General features: G+C 47.3%; 1 protein-coding gene across 3 annotated transcripts in view; it reads right to left on the bottom strand.

Moving 5' to 3' along the window:
• The window catches only part of rabep1 (rabaptin, RAB GTPase binding effector protein 1), a 142,653-nt gene that overhangs the window by 33,327 nt on the left and 93,540 nt on the right, over positions 1-15,786 (bottom strand). For 2 of the 3 annotated variants that reach the window (XM_072589292.1, XM_072589293.1), the window contains exons 11-13: positions 14,301-14,417; positions 10,936-11,034; positions 5,820-5,960 (exon numbers count right to left, since the gene is read on the bottom strand). In XM_072589292.1, the coding sequence (XP_072445393.1) occupies positions 5,820-5,960; positions 10,936-11,034; positions 14,301-14,417 (357 nt within the window). The remainder of the gene's footprint in view (positions 1-5,819; positions 5,961-10,935; positions 11,035-14,300; positions 14,418-15,786) is intronic. The other variant, XM_072589294.1, reaches the window with a different exon arrangement.

Below are 15,786 nucleotides of genomic sequence, written 5' to 3'. Positions count from 1 at the left end.
CAGGACAGAGTGGGAACTTGTCAAAACGTGTGTGTGTGTGCGCACGCACGCAGTATTTTGGAGACTTACCCTCCAAAGGCAGTCTTATTGTTGGTGTACAGTCCGGCTGCCAGCAGGGGAGGGGGGAGAGATGGATGGGGGTGCGGGGTTGGGGAGCAGGGTCTCGCATGCAGTGGGCTGCTGCCTAGTCTCCTGAACAAGGAGCAGGCTTCACAGAAAGCTCTGAGCCCCAGAGGAAATCAATTAACCAAACAATCAATTGACCGTACAAAATAGTGCCTGCCCATCTTGTTTGGATAACCGAGGTTCCTCTGTTTCCAGAGAGGCTGCATAGGCTGGGGCTATTTTCTATGGAGCATCCAAGGCTGAAGTTTATAGAAGTTTATAAGGTCATGAGGATCATGGATAAGGTGAATAGTCAAGTTCTCTTCCCCAGGTGGAGGAATCCAAAACTAGAAAGCACAAGTTAAAGCATGGATTCTGGGTAATCCAAGATGGAGGACGTGAAAAATTTCAGGCTGTAACAGCTGCTCCATTATTGAGGTAATTAGGTTTGGAGGTGATTTCCTCAAATTCCAGGAGCTACTGTTTTATATGCTGTTGCATTGTTTTGGAACTTTGGGAAAAATAAAAGTCAAAACAACAGCAGTTTTAAAAGGGAGAAGAACAGACAAAGGAAGCACATGGTGAGGTCAGTGCAGGAGAGAGAGAGAGAGAGAGAGAGAGGGAGAAAGAAACTGACACAGCAGTGAACCTGCACAGTTACTGCCTTTGCTGTTTGAATTCATGTATTGTTGGATATTGGAGTGTGTCTGGGAAAATTAACAAACAGTGATATTCACAACTAATCTTGGAAGAACTGTATGGGCGAAGTTTACAGCACAGAAGCAGATAAGTGTATTGTTTTAGGTGTGACCTACAGAAAGTCTGCAGGAGTAGAGTGGGTTCTTTCTTGATTATACGTTTTTTGAGATAGGTCTCTTGATTAACCTTAAAATATGAGCCATAACTATTAACTTAACCTGGGCAGTGTTTTGTAGAGGAATAAGACAGTGTTATTTTCTGGGTCGGTAGATTGTGAAGGAGCAAAAATGGCCTTTAGTAGAGTGATATGCGCTTCTTGTCAGATGTGGGAGTTTAAAGAGAGTTTAAGAGTTACTGCGGATTATATCTGACATAAATGCTGTAGGTTGCAAATCTTATCAGATCGAATGGATCAGTTGGAGAGACAATTAGAAGTAATGATGAATTTGCAACAGCAACGGTATGTGATAGATGGCAGTTATAGGAAGGGATGGAAAGTCTCAGAGACAGTCACATAGATGGGTTAACTCCAGGAAAGGTAAGAGAGGTAGGCAGCTAGTGCAGGAGCCTTCTGTGGCTATACCCATTTCAATCAAGTATGCTGTTTTGGAAAATGTAGGGGGTGATGGATTCTCAGGGAACGTAGCACGCAGCCACGTTTCTGGTATTGAGGCTGGCTCTAATGAAATGAAGGGTATGTCGGGTTTCAAGAGATCAATTGTGTTAGGGGACTCTCTAGTCAGAGGTACAGACAGACGTTTCTGTAGCCAGCAGTGAAAAATCAGAATAGTGTGTTGCTTCCTTTGTGCCAGGATCAAGGATATCTCAGAGAGGTTGCAAAATGTTCTCAAGGGGGAGAGGGGCCAGCAAGAGGTCATTGTCCACATTGGAACCAACGACATAGGAAGGGAAAATGTTGAGATTCTGAAGGGAGATTACAGGGAGTTAGGCAGGTATTTAAAAAGGAGGTCCTCGAGAGTAGTAATATCTGGATTACTCCCAGTGCTACTAGCTAGTGAGGGCAGGAATAGGAGGATAGAGCAGATGAATGTATTGCTGAGGAGCTGGTGTATGGGAGAAGGATTCACATTTTTGGATCATTGGACTCTCTTTTGGGCTGGAAGTGACCTGTACAAGGACTGTTTGCACCTAAATTGGAAGGGATCTAATATACTGGCAGGGAGATTTGCTAGAGCTGCTCGGGAGGATTTAAACTAGTAAGGTGGGGGCCGGGGAGGAGGAGGACCCAGGGAGATAGTGAGGAAAGAGATCAATCTGAGATTGGTAAATTGAGGAAATCTGCTTAATTGAGGAAATCTGGTTAGAATGGACAAGTTGGTCTGAAAGGTCTGTTTCCACGCTGTACATCTATGTGACTTTATAACTGGGCTGTGTTCACAACTCTCTGTAGTTTCTTGCAATCTTGGGAAGAGCAGTTGCATACCATGCTGCATCTGAATAAGTTGGTAAGAGTCTTTGTCAACATGCCGAATTTCCTTAACCTCCTGAGGAAGTAGAGGAGTTGTTGTCGCATTGATGTGGGTGGACCAGGACAGATTGTTGGAGATCACCACTCCCAGGAACTCGTCACTCTCGATCATCTCCACCTCAGCACCACTGATGCAGACAGGGCCGTGCCCTCCACTTTGTTTCCTGATGTCAATGACCAGCTCCCTCGTTTTGCTGATGTTGATGAAGGTTGTTGTCTTTACATCATGCCACTAAGCATGCAAATCTCTTTCCTGTCATTGAGATCCGACCTACAATGGCGGTGTTGTCAGCATCTTTTTAAATGGAGTTGGGATGGAATTTGGCCACACAGCTGTGAGTGTAAAAGGAGTATAGTAGGGAGCTGTAACACTTAACTGCCTCCTGGATAACTAGGGGTGGGTAATAAATGTTGACCTGGCTAGGGGTGCCCACATCTTGTGTATGAATAAAAAAAAACGCAAAGGTGAAGACTATATTGAAGGATGGGGCAGGCCTACACCTGTTCCTACATTTTTATGACTGAAGCTTGATGTGTTAAACAGCCTCCTTTTGTGCTGCATAATCTCTTCAAAAAAACAGCAATAAATGGGGAAAAGAAAGCACATCAGCAAGGAACACTTTTGAACAACTCCTTATTTACTTAGTGCTATTGACAGACTTTGAAGAGCTCACTGACCGCTAGAACAGCACATGGCACCATTTTGCCAATTTGGAATGGGGAGTATAGAAGCCACAAAGATTACAGGTTAAAATCATAGAATAGAATCCCAACAGCCTGGAAAGAGGCTATTCGGCCCATTGGGCCTGCACCAATCCTCAGAAGAGCTTCTTGCCCAAACCTAACCTTCTATCTGATCCCCATAACCCTACATTTCCCATGACCAACACACTGAGCCCACACATATTTTGGCACTGTGGGCAATTTATCATGATCAATCCATCTAAATTGCACATCTTTGGACTGTGGGAAGAAACCTGAACACCCAGAGGAAACCCATGCAGACACAGGGAGAATGGTTGTGTGTAGTTTGCATGGTAACCCAAGGTAGGTCTCTGGCACTGTGAGGCAGCAGTTCTAACCACTGATCTACCATTAAGCAACAGAGGAACACTGCACTTCATTTTCAGAACTGGGAGAAATGGACTGCCACAAGCAGACTAGTAGCAATAGAAGTATTAAAAATAGGAGTAGGAGTAGTACATTCAGCCATCTGAGAGTGCTCTGTTATTCAATATGATCATGACTGAGAACCCCCTACTCAGTAGCTTGTTCCCACTTTTGGCCCAATACCTCTTGATCCATTTAGCTCCAAGAGTTGTATTGAAATCCCGCTTGAAAACTTTAATGTTTTGGCCTCAACCACTTTCTGTGGCAGAGAATTCCATAGACTCCCCACTCTCTGGGTGAAGACATTTTTCCTTATCCCAGTCCTAAATGGTCTACCCTATATCCTGAGACTGTGATCCCTGGTTCTAGCCTCCAGTCCTGCACTTACCCTGTCTAATCCTGTCTCAATTTTATAGGTTTCTATAAGGTCAGTCCTGCCATCCTAGGAATCAGTTTGCAAACCTTCGCTGCACTCCCTGCGACAAGAAGATCAAAACTACACACAGTACTCCAGGCCCAGTCCCACTAAGGCCCTGTACAATTGCAGCAAGATATTCCTACTCCTGTACGCAAATCCTCACAATAAAGGCCAACATACCATTTGCGTTCTTCATCACCTGCTGCACCTGCATGCTTACTCTCAATGACTGCAGTGCAGGGACACCCAGGTCTCACTGCGCCTTCCCCTCTCCCAATCTACTGCCATTCAGATAATAATTTGCCTTCTTGCTTTCCCTACCAAAGTGGAACAACCTCAGATTGTACTTCACCCACCATGCAGTTGCCCGCTCACTCAACGTTCCCAAATCATAGCGGAACATCCTCCTCACAGCTTATCTTTCCACCTAGTTTTGTGTTGTCTGCAAACTTGGAGATATTACATTTAGTTCCCTCCTCTAAATCATTTATGTATTGTGAATTCAAAGTTTGTGAGAAGATTCGTAGCTCGGATGCTCACTGTTGTGGTTCTGTTTGACGAGCTGGGAATTTGTGTTGGAGTATTGTGAATAACTGGGTCCAAGCACTGATCCTTGTGGTACCTCACTAAATACTGTGTGACACTCAGACAATGAGCTGTTTATTTCTACTCAGCTTCCCATCAGTGAACCAGTTTTCTATCCACATCAGCACCCAATCCCCAATCCCACGCATGTTAATGTTACATGCTCATCTCTTGTGTGGGACCTTACCAAAAACCTCCCTGAAAGTCCAAGTAAACTACTGGCTCCTCCTCTTCAACTCTGTTGGTTAAATCCTCAGAAAGTTCCAGTAGATTTGTTAAGCAGGATTTTCCTTTCATAAATCCACACTGATTCTGCCCAATCCTATCACTGCTTTCCAAGTGCTCTGCTGTTAACTCGTTTATAATGAACAGTAGCACTCCCCCCATAGTTGATGTCAGGCTAATTTGTCTATCATTCCCGGTTTTATCTTTACCTTCTCTTTTAAATAATGGGATTATGTTAGCTACTCTCTAATCCATAGAAACTGTTCCAGAGTCTAGAGACTCTTGAATGATGACCACTATTGCAGAATTATCTGAGTGATGAGACAGTAAGCTATCAGTAGCTGAAATTGTGTCTAGCAGCTGACCAAACGGAAGTGAGAGTTCAAAGTTACACACACAAGCTCCCTGCCAATTGTCACATGTAGAATTGCAAGCTGTCAATAATAACAGAACTTTTTGACACAGGCACCTACACCAAATAAAACGATGACTTCCTAGAACTGCTTGACATAGCAGTAAATCCTCAATTGCTTAGCCAATACATTTTTGGTTAGAAGGCAAAGCTGCACCATGCCATTATTATTCTGTTTCATTGATAAAGTCATAGAATCATACAGCATGGAAACCAACCCTTTGGTCCAACCAGTCAATGCCGATCATAATCCCAAACTAAACTAGTCCCACTTGCCTGCACTTGACCCATATCCCTCCAAACATCTCTTATTCATGTACTTATCTAAATGTCTTTTAAACATTATAATTGTACCTGCATCCACCACTTCCCCTGGAAGTGATATGAAGGATATGAATCACTCTCTGTATACAAAATTGCCTCATGTCTTTTCTAAATCTTTCTCCTCTTATCTTAAAAATATGATGTGGCAATTCGGGTTTTAGTTCCTGAAATGAATTTACAGGCTACTAAACTCCTTAGAGCCTAAAATTGTCACAATAGTGATCACAAATCTCCCTTGATTGAAGCACATGACCAAAACAACAGTAGCTCCAAGAGACTGGAGTTGAAAATACATAGAATGGATACAAGAACTGAAATAAACAATCTATAATGCAGCCTGGCATTCCTGCAAAACTAATTTTCCCCAAACTAATTCAATCCATGTCTCACTTCCACAGTTATCATTAACAAGTTAATATACTGATTTTTCTCATTTATATATATTCATTCACCTCCACAGTGTCTGGTGGAATGAAGTTCTCTCCCTGAAGAACAGACGAGTGTAGGCTGTGCTTCCCCTGAAGACTCTCGTTTTCCTTCTGCAGTCTCATTAGTTCCTCAGATACTTGTTCTCGTGACCGTATCAATACCGCCTTTAGGAAAGGCAACAAAAATTACAGAATAAACTGTTGAACATCAGCTTTAAGTCAGTAAAACCCAGAGTCGTCAATTTTTAAACAGAAATAATGGTCTGGAAAATAATATGATGAACACATTTACTATAAACCTAAGGATGAGACAGCTTAGGCCTTTCAGTCCCTTGAGCTTGCTCCACCACTCAATAAGATCATGGTTGATTCAACTGTGACCTCAACTTTCCTATGTAACCCCCAATAACCATTGTGTTCAGTCAATCAAAATCCTAACTTAGCATTAAAATATTCAATGACCCAGCCATGATTGCTTTCTGGAGAAGAAAATTCCACATAATAATAATCCTTTGAAGGGTTCCTCATCTCTGCCTTAAATGGGAAACCCTTTATTTTAAAATGTGTACCTAGTTGTGAACTCTCCCAGAAGGGGGACATAAGACATCACCAGATCAAAATCTCCTCAGGATCTTCTAAGTTGCGATAAGAGTACCTTTCATTCTTCTAAATGCTAATCCAGTCTGTCCAATCTTACCTCATAATTCAACCTCTTCATGCCAGAAATCAAGTCAAGTTCACCTTTGCTGAACTGCTTCTAATGCAATTCTCTCCTTTCTTAAATAAGGAGTCCAAATCTGTAGCACTCAGATATGGTCTTAACAACACTCTATAGCACTACAGCAAATTCCCCTGCTTTTATATTCATTACCTTTGCAACAAACATTAACAATCTAATTGCCTTCTTAATCATCTGCTATACCTGCACACCAATGTTTTGTCATTCCATGTACCAGGATACCCAGATCCCTATGAGCCTCAGAGTTCTGAAAATTCACTCCATTTAAATATTATATTGCTTTTCTATACTTCCCACAAAGGTGGACAAGTGCACATTTTCCTACATCATCCCCATCTGCCAAATGTTCACTCACTCACTTAACCTACCTATATCCCTTTACAGACCACTTCACAACCTCATCTTTTAACCATCTCTGAACCATCAGCAGTGGCAGCTTCAGAGGCAGGTTGGTTACAGAGTCAGCCAACCTGTGAGCCCAGGAGCAGGACACTTGCTTCTGCATGGATTGGGACTCTGGCAGCGGCACGGTGCGGGCTGGTGTAGCCCGGAGTGGGACTCTGGCAGCGGCACGGTGCGGGCTGGTGTAGCCCGGAGTGGGACTCTGGCAGCGGCACGGTGCGGGCTGGTGTAGCCCGGAGTGGGACTCTGGCAGCGGCACGGTGCGGGCTGGTGTAGCCCGGAGTGGGACTCTGGCAGCGGCACGGTGCGGGCTGGTGTAGCCCGGAGTGGGACTCTGGCAGCGGCACGGTGCGGGCTGGTGTAGCCCGGAGTGGGACTCTGGCAGCGGCACGGTGCGGGCTGGTGTAGCCCGGAGTGGGACTCTGGCAGCGGCACGGTGCGGGCTGGTGTAGCCCGGAGTGGGACTCTGGCAGCGGCACGGTGCGGGCTGGTGTAGCCCGGAGTGGGACTCTGGCAGCGGCACGGTGCGGGCTGGTGTAGCCCGGAGTGGGACTCTGGCAGCGGCACGGTGCGGGCTGGTGTAGCCCGGAGTGGGACTCTGGCAGCGGCACGGTGCGGGCTGGTGTAGCCCGGAGTGGGACTCTGGCAGCGGCACGGTGCGGGCTGGTGTAGCCCGGAGTGGGACTCTGGCAGCGGCACGGTGCGGGCTGGTGTAGCCCGGAGTGGGACTCTGGCAGCGGCACGGTGCGGGCTGGTGTAGCCCGGAGTGGGACTCTGGCAGCGGCACGGTGCGGGCTGGTGTAGCCCGGAGTGGGACTCTGGCAGCGGCACGGTGCGGGCTGGTGTAGCCCGGAGTGGGACTCTGGCAGCGGCACGGTGCGGGCTGGTGTAGCCCGGAGTGGGACTCTGGCAGCGGCACGGTGCGGGCTGGTGTAGCCCGGAGTGGGACTCTGGCAGCGGCACGGTGCGGGCTGGTGTAGCCCGGAGTGGGACTCTGGCAGCGGCACGGTGCGGGCTGGTGTAGCCCGGAGTGGGACTCTGGCAGCGGCACGGTGCGGGCTGGTGTAGCCCGGAGTGGGACTCTGGCAGCGGCACGGTGCGGGCTGGTGTAGCCCGGAGTGGGACTCTGGCAGCGGCACGGTGCGGGCTGGTGTAGCCCGGAGTGGGACTCTGGCAGCGGCACGGTGCGGGCTGGTGTAGCCCGGAGTGGGACTCTGGCAGCGGCACGGTGCGGGCTGGTGTAGCCCGGAGTGGGACTCTGGCAGCGGCACGGTGCGGGCTGGTGTAGCCCGGAGTGGGACTCTGGCAGCGGCACGGTGCGGGCTGGTGTAGCCCGGAGTGGGACTCTGGCAGCGGCACGGTGCGGGCTGGTGTAGCCCGGAGTGGGACTCTGGCAGCGGCACGGTGCGGGCTGGTGTAGCCCGGAGTGGGACTCTGGCAGCGGCACGGTGCGGGCTGGTGTAGCCCGGAGTGGGACTCTGGCAGCGGCACGGTGCGGGCTGGTGTAGCCCGGAGTGGGACTCTGGCAGCGGCACGGTGCGGGCTGGTGTAGCCCGGAGTGGGACTCTGGCAGCGGCACGGTGCGGGCTGGTGTAGCCCGGAGTGGGACTCTGGCAGCGGCACGGTGCGGGCTGGTGTAGCCCGGAGTGGGACTCTGGCAGCGGCACGGTGCGGGCTGGTGTAGCCCGGAGTGGGACTCTGGCAGCGGCACGGTGCGGGCTGGTGTAGCCCGGAGTGGGACTCTGGCAGCGGCACGGTGCGGGCTGGTGTAGCCCGGAGTGGGACTCTGGCAGCGGCACGGTGCGGGCTGGTGTAGCCCGGAGTGGGACTCTGGCAGCGGCACGGTGCGGGCTGGTGTAGCCCGGAGTGGGACTCTGGCAGCGGCACGGTGCGGGCTGGTGTAGCCCGGAGTGGGACTCTGGCAGCGGCACGGTGCGGGCTGGTGTAGCCCGGAGTGGGACTCTGGCAGCGGCACGGTGCGGGCTGGTGTAGCCCGGAGTGGGACTCTGGCAGCGGCACGGTGCGGGCTGGTGTAGCCCGGAGTGGGACTCTGGCAGCGGCACGGTGCGGGCTGGTGTAGCCCGGAGTGGGACTCTGGCAGCGGCACGGTGCGGGCTGGTGTAGCCCGGAGTGGGACTCTGGCAGCGGCACGGTGCGGGCTGGTGTAGCCCGGAGTGGGACTCTGGCAGCGGCACGGTGCGGGCTGGTGTAGCCCGGAGTGGGACTCTGGCAGCGGCACGGTGCGGGCTGGTGTAGCCCGGAGTGGGACTCTGGCAGCGGCACGGTGCGGGCTGGTGTAGCCCGGAGTGGGACTCTGGCAGCGGCACGGTGCGGGCTGGTGTAGCCCGGAGTGGGACTCTGGCAGCGGCACGGTGCGGGCTGGTGTAGCCCGGAGTGGGACTCTGGCAGCGGCACGGTGCGGGCTGGTGTAGCCCGGAGTGGGACTCTGGCAGCGGCACGGTGCGGGCTGGTGTAGCCCGGAGTGGGACTCTGGCAGCGGCACGGTGCGGGCTGGTGTAGCCCGGAGTGGGACTCTGGCAGCGGCACGGTGCGGGCTGGTGTAGCCCGGAGTGGGACTCTGGCAGCGGCACGGTGCGGGCTGGTGTAGCCCGGAGTGGGACTCTGGCAGCGGCACGGTGCGGGCTGGTGTAGCCCGGAGTGGGACTCTGGCAGCGGCACGGTGCGGGCTGGTGTAGCCCGGAGTGGGACTCTGGCAGCGGCACGGTGCGGGCTGGTGTAGCCCGGAGTGGGACTCTGGCAGCGGCACGGTGCGGGCTGGTGTAGCCCGGAGTGGGACTCTGGCAGCGGCACGGTGCGGGCTGGTGTAGCCCGGAGTGGGACTCTGGCAGCGGCACGGTGCGGGCTGGTGTAGCCCGGAGTGGGACTCTGGCAGCGGCACGGTGCGGGCTGGTGTAGCCCGGAGTGGGACTCTGGCAGCGGCACGGTGCGGGCTGGTGTAGCCCGGAGTGGGACTCTGGCAGCGGCACGGTGCGGGCTGGTGTAGCCCGGAGTGGGACTCTGGCAGCGGCACGGTGCGGGCTGGTGTAGCCCGGAGTGGGACTCTGGCAGCGGCACGGTGCGGGCTGGTGTAGCCCGGAGTGGGACTCTGGCAGCGGCACGGTGCGGGCTGGTGTAGCCCGGAGTGGGACTCTGGCAGCGGCACGGTGCGGGCTGGTGTAGCCCGGAGTGGGACTCTGGCAGCGGCACGGTGCGGGCTGGTGTAGCCCGGAGTGGGACTCTGGCAGCGGCACGGTGCGGGCTGGTGTAGCCCGGAGTGGGTCTCTGGCAGCGGCACGGTGCGGGCTGTTGTAGCCCAGAGTGGGAATCTGGCAGCGGCACGGTGCGGGCTGGTGTAGCCCGGAGTGGGTCTCTGGCAGCGGCACGGTGCGGGCTGTTGTAGCCCAGAGTGGGAATCTGGCAGCGGCACGGTGCGGGCTGGTGTAGCCCAGGGTGGGACTCTGGCAGCGGCACGGTGCGGGCTGGTGTAGCCCAGGGTGGGAATCTGGCAGCGGCACGGTGCGGGCTGGTGCATCCTGGAGCTGGATTGTAACAGTGGAGAAGGAAGAGTTGGACTTCCTTTAAGTTATCTTTCTTTAATTTTAAATTTTATTTTTAAGTTAACGTGAGTGGGACCCACGCACAGCGATGGCACACACTTTTCACTGTATTCAATATTGAATACACGTGATAATAAATTCAAATACACTTTCCCAGACCACTGCATGGTATTGAATTGGCTTGCTTTGAAATGGCTATTTAATGATAAGGCTATGATATAAACAAATGGTTTCAGTTATGTAATGCCCTTTCACATCCTTGATCAATAGAACAGACAAACCTTTTCAGCTAATTGGCAGAAGGAAACCTCTACTTAAAGTACTGCTCAACCATTACTGCCCAGTGAAACAACCATTAACTCCCAGTTATATAACTCACTGCTCTATTAAAATAGGCACAACCAAAACATATGATTCTGCCTCCTGGACAGATGCAACATACCATTTGCTCCTGGGTGCTTCGCTTGGCTTGGGAAAATAACTGCTGTAAGCTGGTAAGCAAGGTGTCAGCATCTTGTGCACGCTGGACCAGTCGAGTGACCTGGGAGAATAAAATACAAGAGATGAGGTATGTTGAAGCAAGGAATGGACTCCAATAAAATAGACCCTTACTACTGCAGCTAGTGGTGATTTCCATCAGCTTCACCTGCCCTTCTACAAAGAAAGACAACTGGATCTTACACATCTACACCAAGGCCTGGTTTCCTTGTCTTGTCTGAGGCAGAGCACCCCTGGCATTCAGATATTCTCTCAGAAGTGTTGGCCTGGATTGTAGGGTTTAGGAATGTAACCTTAACTCTGTCTTCTTGTTTGGAGACAAGCATGCTACTGATGGAGTCGCTAAAAGAGCACTAAAATGCTGAAAAAAGCATTGTTTGGATTAGAATCACAGAATTAATCACCCATTGAGTCTGGCAGATTCTCTGGATGAGCAATTCCTAGCTTCTCCCTATAACCCTGCACATCCTTCGTTTCAGTAGCAATCTAAATCTGTTTTTAGCATTTTAGTATTTTAGTTGAAGCAGCCTCTGCCATGCTCTTTGGTAATGCATTCCAGACTTGGACTACTCACTGTGCGAGAAGGGATCTCCTCGTGTTGTGATCAAAGGTGTGTGTAATATGGTATTTACACATATTAATACCAGTTACTTTTAAGAGTTTGGATTTTAAACTAGTGACAAGTTAAGTTTTGGTCTGTTTGTGTGAAGAGATTTTAAAATTAAGTCAGTCAGTCATTTTGGAATTATGATTTTTGGAATTTTGGAATTAAAACCAGTATGTTCCCCCTGGAATGTTTTTAGTTCAGATCAATGTGTTTGGTTAGAAATCTGCACTGGTTGTTCACAACTGAGATGTCCAAGATGTCAGTTAGGTGAATGTTCCAAGGGAAAGGCTTCATAGCTCGCAGGACAGGAACTGAGGGAAAAGTAATTGTGATACCTCTAGATTGGGCAGGGATGGAAACTTACTTCAGGTTGTGAATAACTGTAAAATGATGGTGTTGGCTAGTAGTTAGGATTTTGTTTTGCAGGATGTTTGAAATTTTTAAAACTGTCTTATGTTTAGATAGCATGGTTTGGTCTATTTTATTTTTATTTCTTTGTGTAATACTCTTTTGTATTATTATTCTGGAGTATTCTTAAAACCAAATCTGTAGACATGTGTGTTTACTTTTCTGTAAAAGACAACCACATTAAGTTAATAATTGATCAAGCCAGCTTTAGTTCTGGGATCTGACCTGTCCGGTAATAACATCAGCTGAAATCATAACAACGCTGCTTTTGCTTCTTTGACCATTACTTTAAATCTGTGTCCTTTCACTTTCAAATAGGCATCTTCATAACTGAAAAGTTACACAGCCCTGGAACAACTTTCATGAATCTTTTCTGAATTCTGTCATCATTCCTAAAGGGTGGTGTCCAGAATTGGACGCACCACTCCAGTTGAGGCCAAGCCAGTGTTCAATATAAAATCTTTGCTCCTGCGTTCTATTAATAAAGCCTAGGATATTGTATGCTTCATTACTCAGACCAGAAACCTCCAGTGACTTATACACATATACACCTAGGTCTTTCTGCACTCACATTGGAGCTGTACCCTTTATATGTAATTGCCTTTCCATGTTCTTCCGACCAAAAGGAATCACATCACTATTCTCTACACTGGACATCATTTGCCATATGTCCATGCATTCAACCAACTTGTCCACAAGAAATAAGCAGTGTTTTGAAAACATGTTTCTGCAATAAAAACACTGTTTTGCTTGAGGTAACTGATGCAGTCTTTTAGGGTTTAAATAAAGTAGTTCAGCAGAGTGTTTTAGAATAACATTTGAAAATCATTGATCTAGGATAAGAATGGAAGTAGTGCTTGATGTTATTGCTGAGGTACAGAATATACCAGTTGATTTAATTGATTTTTAACCAAATAGGGTCCACTGGATGGCTAAGTGAATTTATTGAGTGGTCAAAAGTGCAATTTTACATTTTTATAGTTTCTGTCGCAATATTCAAGCAAATCACAGTACTTTCCAGCCAATGATGATCTTTTAAAGTGTAGACACTGTAATAATATAGGAAGTGGGGCTGCTGGTACTTACATAGGAAGGTCCCACAAACAGCACTGACATAAAACATCACTTCAACTTTCTTGTTGAAGTAAAAGCAAAATACGATAGACATTAGAAATTTGATTCATTCACAATGTTGCCTGTTCTGCTGAATATTTTCAACAGTTTATTTTTTATTGGTGATGTTGGTTGAGACAAACGGTGACCATTTTCTTTGAATAGAGTCATGGATCTCTACTCTCCATGGGTTCATCTAAGAGGAAAGGTGGGGTCTAATTCACTTGTTTGAAAATCACCTGCAGTACAACTTGCTCTCAGTATTGCTTAAAGTAACAGCGTGGCTTACAGGAAGTATCTGGATTGGCTTGGGTGAAGTAGGTGAGTATGTTAACATACAAGTTAAGTTAACCTTAACAGTTAAAACATTGCTACATAAGCAATGACAGATATTTAAGGAGCTGCTTCATAAAATGCAATCAAGGTGGATTTCATAGATAAAGATTTTACAAGAAAAGCAAACTGTCACTAAGGAAGTTAAAGACGGTATCAAATTAAAAGATTGGTGTTGGGTAGAAGATTGGGAAGACTTTAGAAAACAGCAATCAAAAAGTACAAAATATTACCTAATTTCTGACTTTATTGTGAGAATAAATTAGGAAGAAATTTTAAGACATTTCCTAGTAGTAGTACAGATATAACTATCTTGATGGCTTGTCATTACTTGGATTCATATGCTTACTGTAAGTTTAATGTGGAGATGCCGGTGTTGGACTGGGGTGGACAAAGTTAAAAATCACACACCAGTTTAGAGTCCAACAGGTTTAATTGGGAGCACTAGCTTTGTGATTTTTAACTGCTATAGGTTTGACCTTGTTGCATTCATATTATTTTACTGGATTTGGAGGACATGGGGAGTAGTATGGGAAATGATGTTGTCAAATATTGCAAACTAAATTTGTCACTTTAACAGGTACTTGTATTTTATCACAGACCACAATACACAGATCCACAATGGACATTAGTAATTTTCCTTTGCTGCCATTTGTCGATTTCACTGGAATAATTGAATATTTGTGAAAGTGATGATTCAATGACCTAAATAGCTAGATTGTGTTCAATTCTGCTACTCAATGCTGCTAGAACCTGATTCCAAATAAACACCTACTACAAAAAGCTTTTATCAGCAAGTCACTGTATCTAATTTCAAGTATTAGTAATGCTACGTCTGCTCCTGGTACCTGGCTACTAGTGTCATCGGAGCTCTGTTTGACATAATCCTCCAGCTCCTGTTTCTCCTTCATTGTTCTCTCAAGCTGCTCATTTGCCTGTCGCAGCATCACCTGCAGTTTCTTTACCTGCAGTTAAGCAGATAAACACAGTATCAGAAAGAGTCCACTGTATAAAATCATTTTTGCACAAGACAAACTGATTTCAATGAGGTTTATATTCAATCTCGTGAGGAACAGAGGACGTCACTGATCTAAGTGAATGGAAATAGTTAATGCTCTGTGAGGAAAGAATGTGAGCACATGCGAAGGGAGAGAGTGTGCAAGAGACAATCAGAGAGTTATTAAGTGCCTCATGGAAAATAATCGACAGAAAGTGAGAATCATAAAGCAACACAGAGCTTAAAACATTAATGGTAATCATTAACTTGTCTGCCCTCAACAAGTGATGATTGGCTCATGTGACCACAATTTTGGTTTCCAGTGAATACAAAACTTTGTCAACTGTTTTAAAAAATAACTTTGTTCTTAAATTTTTTGAATACATTAAGCAGTAGATGTTTCCACTGGCAGGTAATACATTGGCCATGAACTACATTCAGATTGTACAATTTACACTATGTGCCCTTCTCTCTCACACAAGAATTTTAATCATATATGTCAGAATTACCAGTATAATATTGGTATATGCTTTCTCTCACACTTAGTTCTTGTATTTACTCTCAATAGAATTGGTTCATAAGCAGCTAAAAAAAACTGAGAAAAACACAACATTCAACTTTAAACGCGCAAATCTCAGGGAGTTAGTTGGTTATATTTCCACAACGGAACACTTTAATGTCAAGAACACCAATCAGTGGGATGCTGCAAACTTTAGAAAGTGTTGAAACTTACTGTAAACCTATAGCTTTCTAGGCACAGTTCACATTTGCTGCAAAATATAGAGTATCTGGCTTTATTTCATGAAAAGCTTATGATCTAAAAATCTCTGGTTTATAAATGTAGAAATTTGCTGAAAATAAATTACACGTTTGCACAAATACATCGCATATCATTACATTCCTGTACCGAAATTAACCAGCCTTCTGGTCCCGTTCTAGTGCCTTGGCTGGAATTTCCATCCTACTTCCCACAGTGATCAAGGATGCATGAAAAATTGCCAACACTTTTAAAGTTCCCATTACATATTTTTTATCCTATCCAATCATTATTGCTATGTTGGCAGAGTCCTCTTCAAAGTCTCCATGATTTATTTCTTTGTTTCTCTTTACAGCCTAGGAAACATTTCATCTAGGTTTGGCAATTATCTAATTCCATCCAGTATTTCACAGCCCTCACCATCTTCAGCAACAATGCTTTCGTCAATACCCCTTTTTTCAAGCCAAGGACACAGTATTCATTAAGAACCACAGGGGCAGCACAGAGGCTCAGTGGTTAACACTGCTGCCTCACAGCGTCAGGGACCTGGGTTCGATTCCAGCCTTGGGCAACAATCTTT

The sequence above is a fragment of the Chiloscyllium punctatum genome, chromosome 19 (assembly GCF_047496795.1).
Source record: "Chiloscyllium punctatum isolate Juve2018m chromosome 19, sChiPun1.3, whole genome shotgun sequence".
In the NCBI taxonomy this organism is placed as follows: Eukaryota; Metazoa; Chordata; class Chondrichthyes; order Orectolobiformes; family Hemiscylliidae; genus Chiloscyllium; species Chiloscyllium punctatum.
This window is presented reverse-complemented; position numbering and strand designations above follow the sequence as displayed.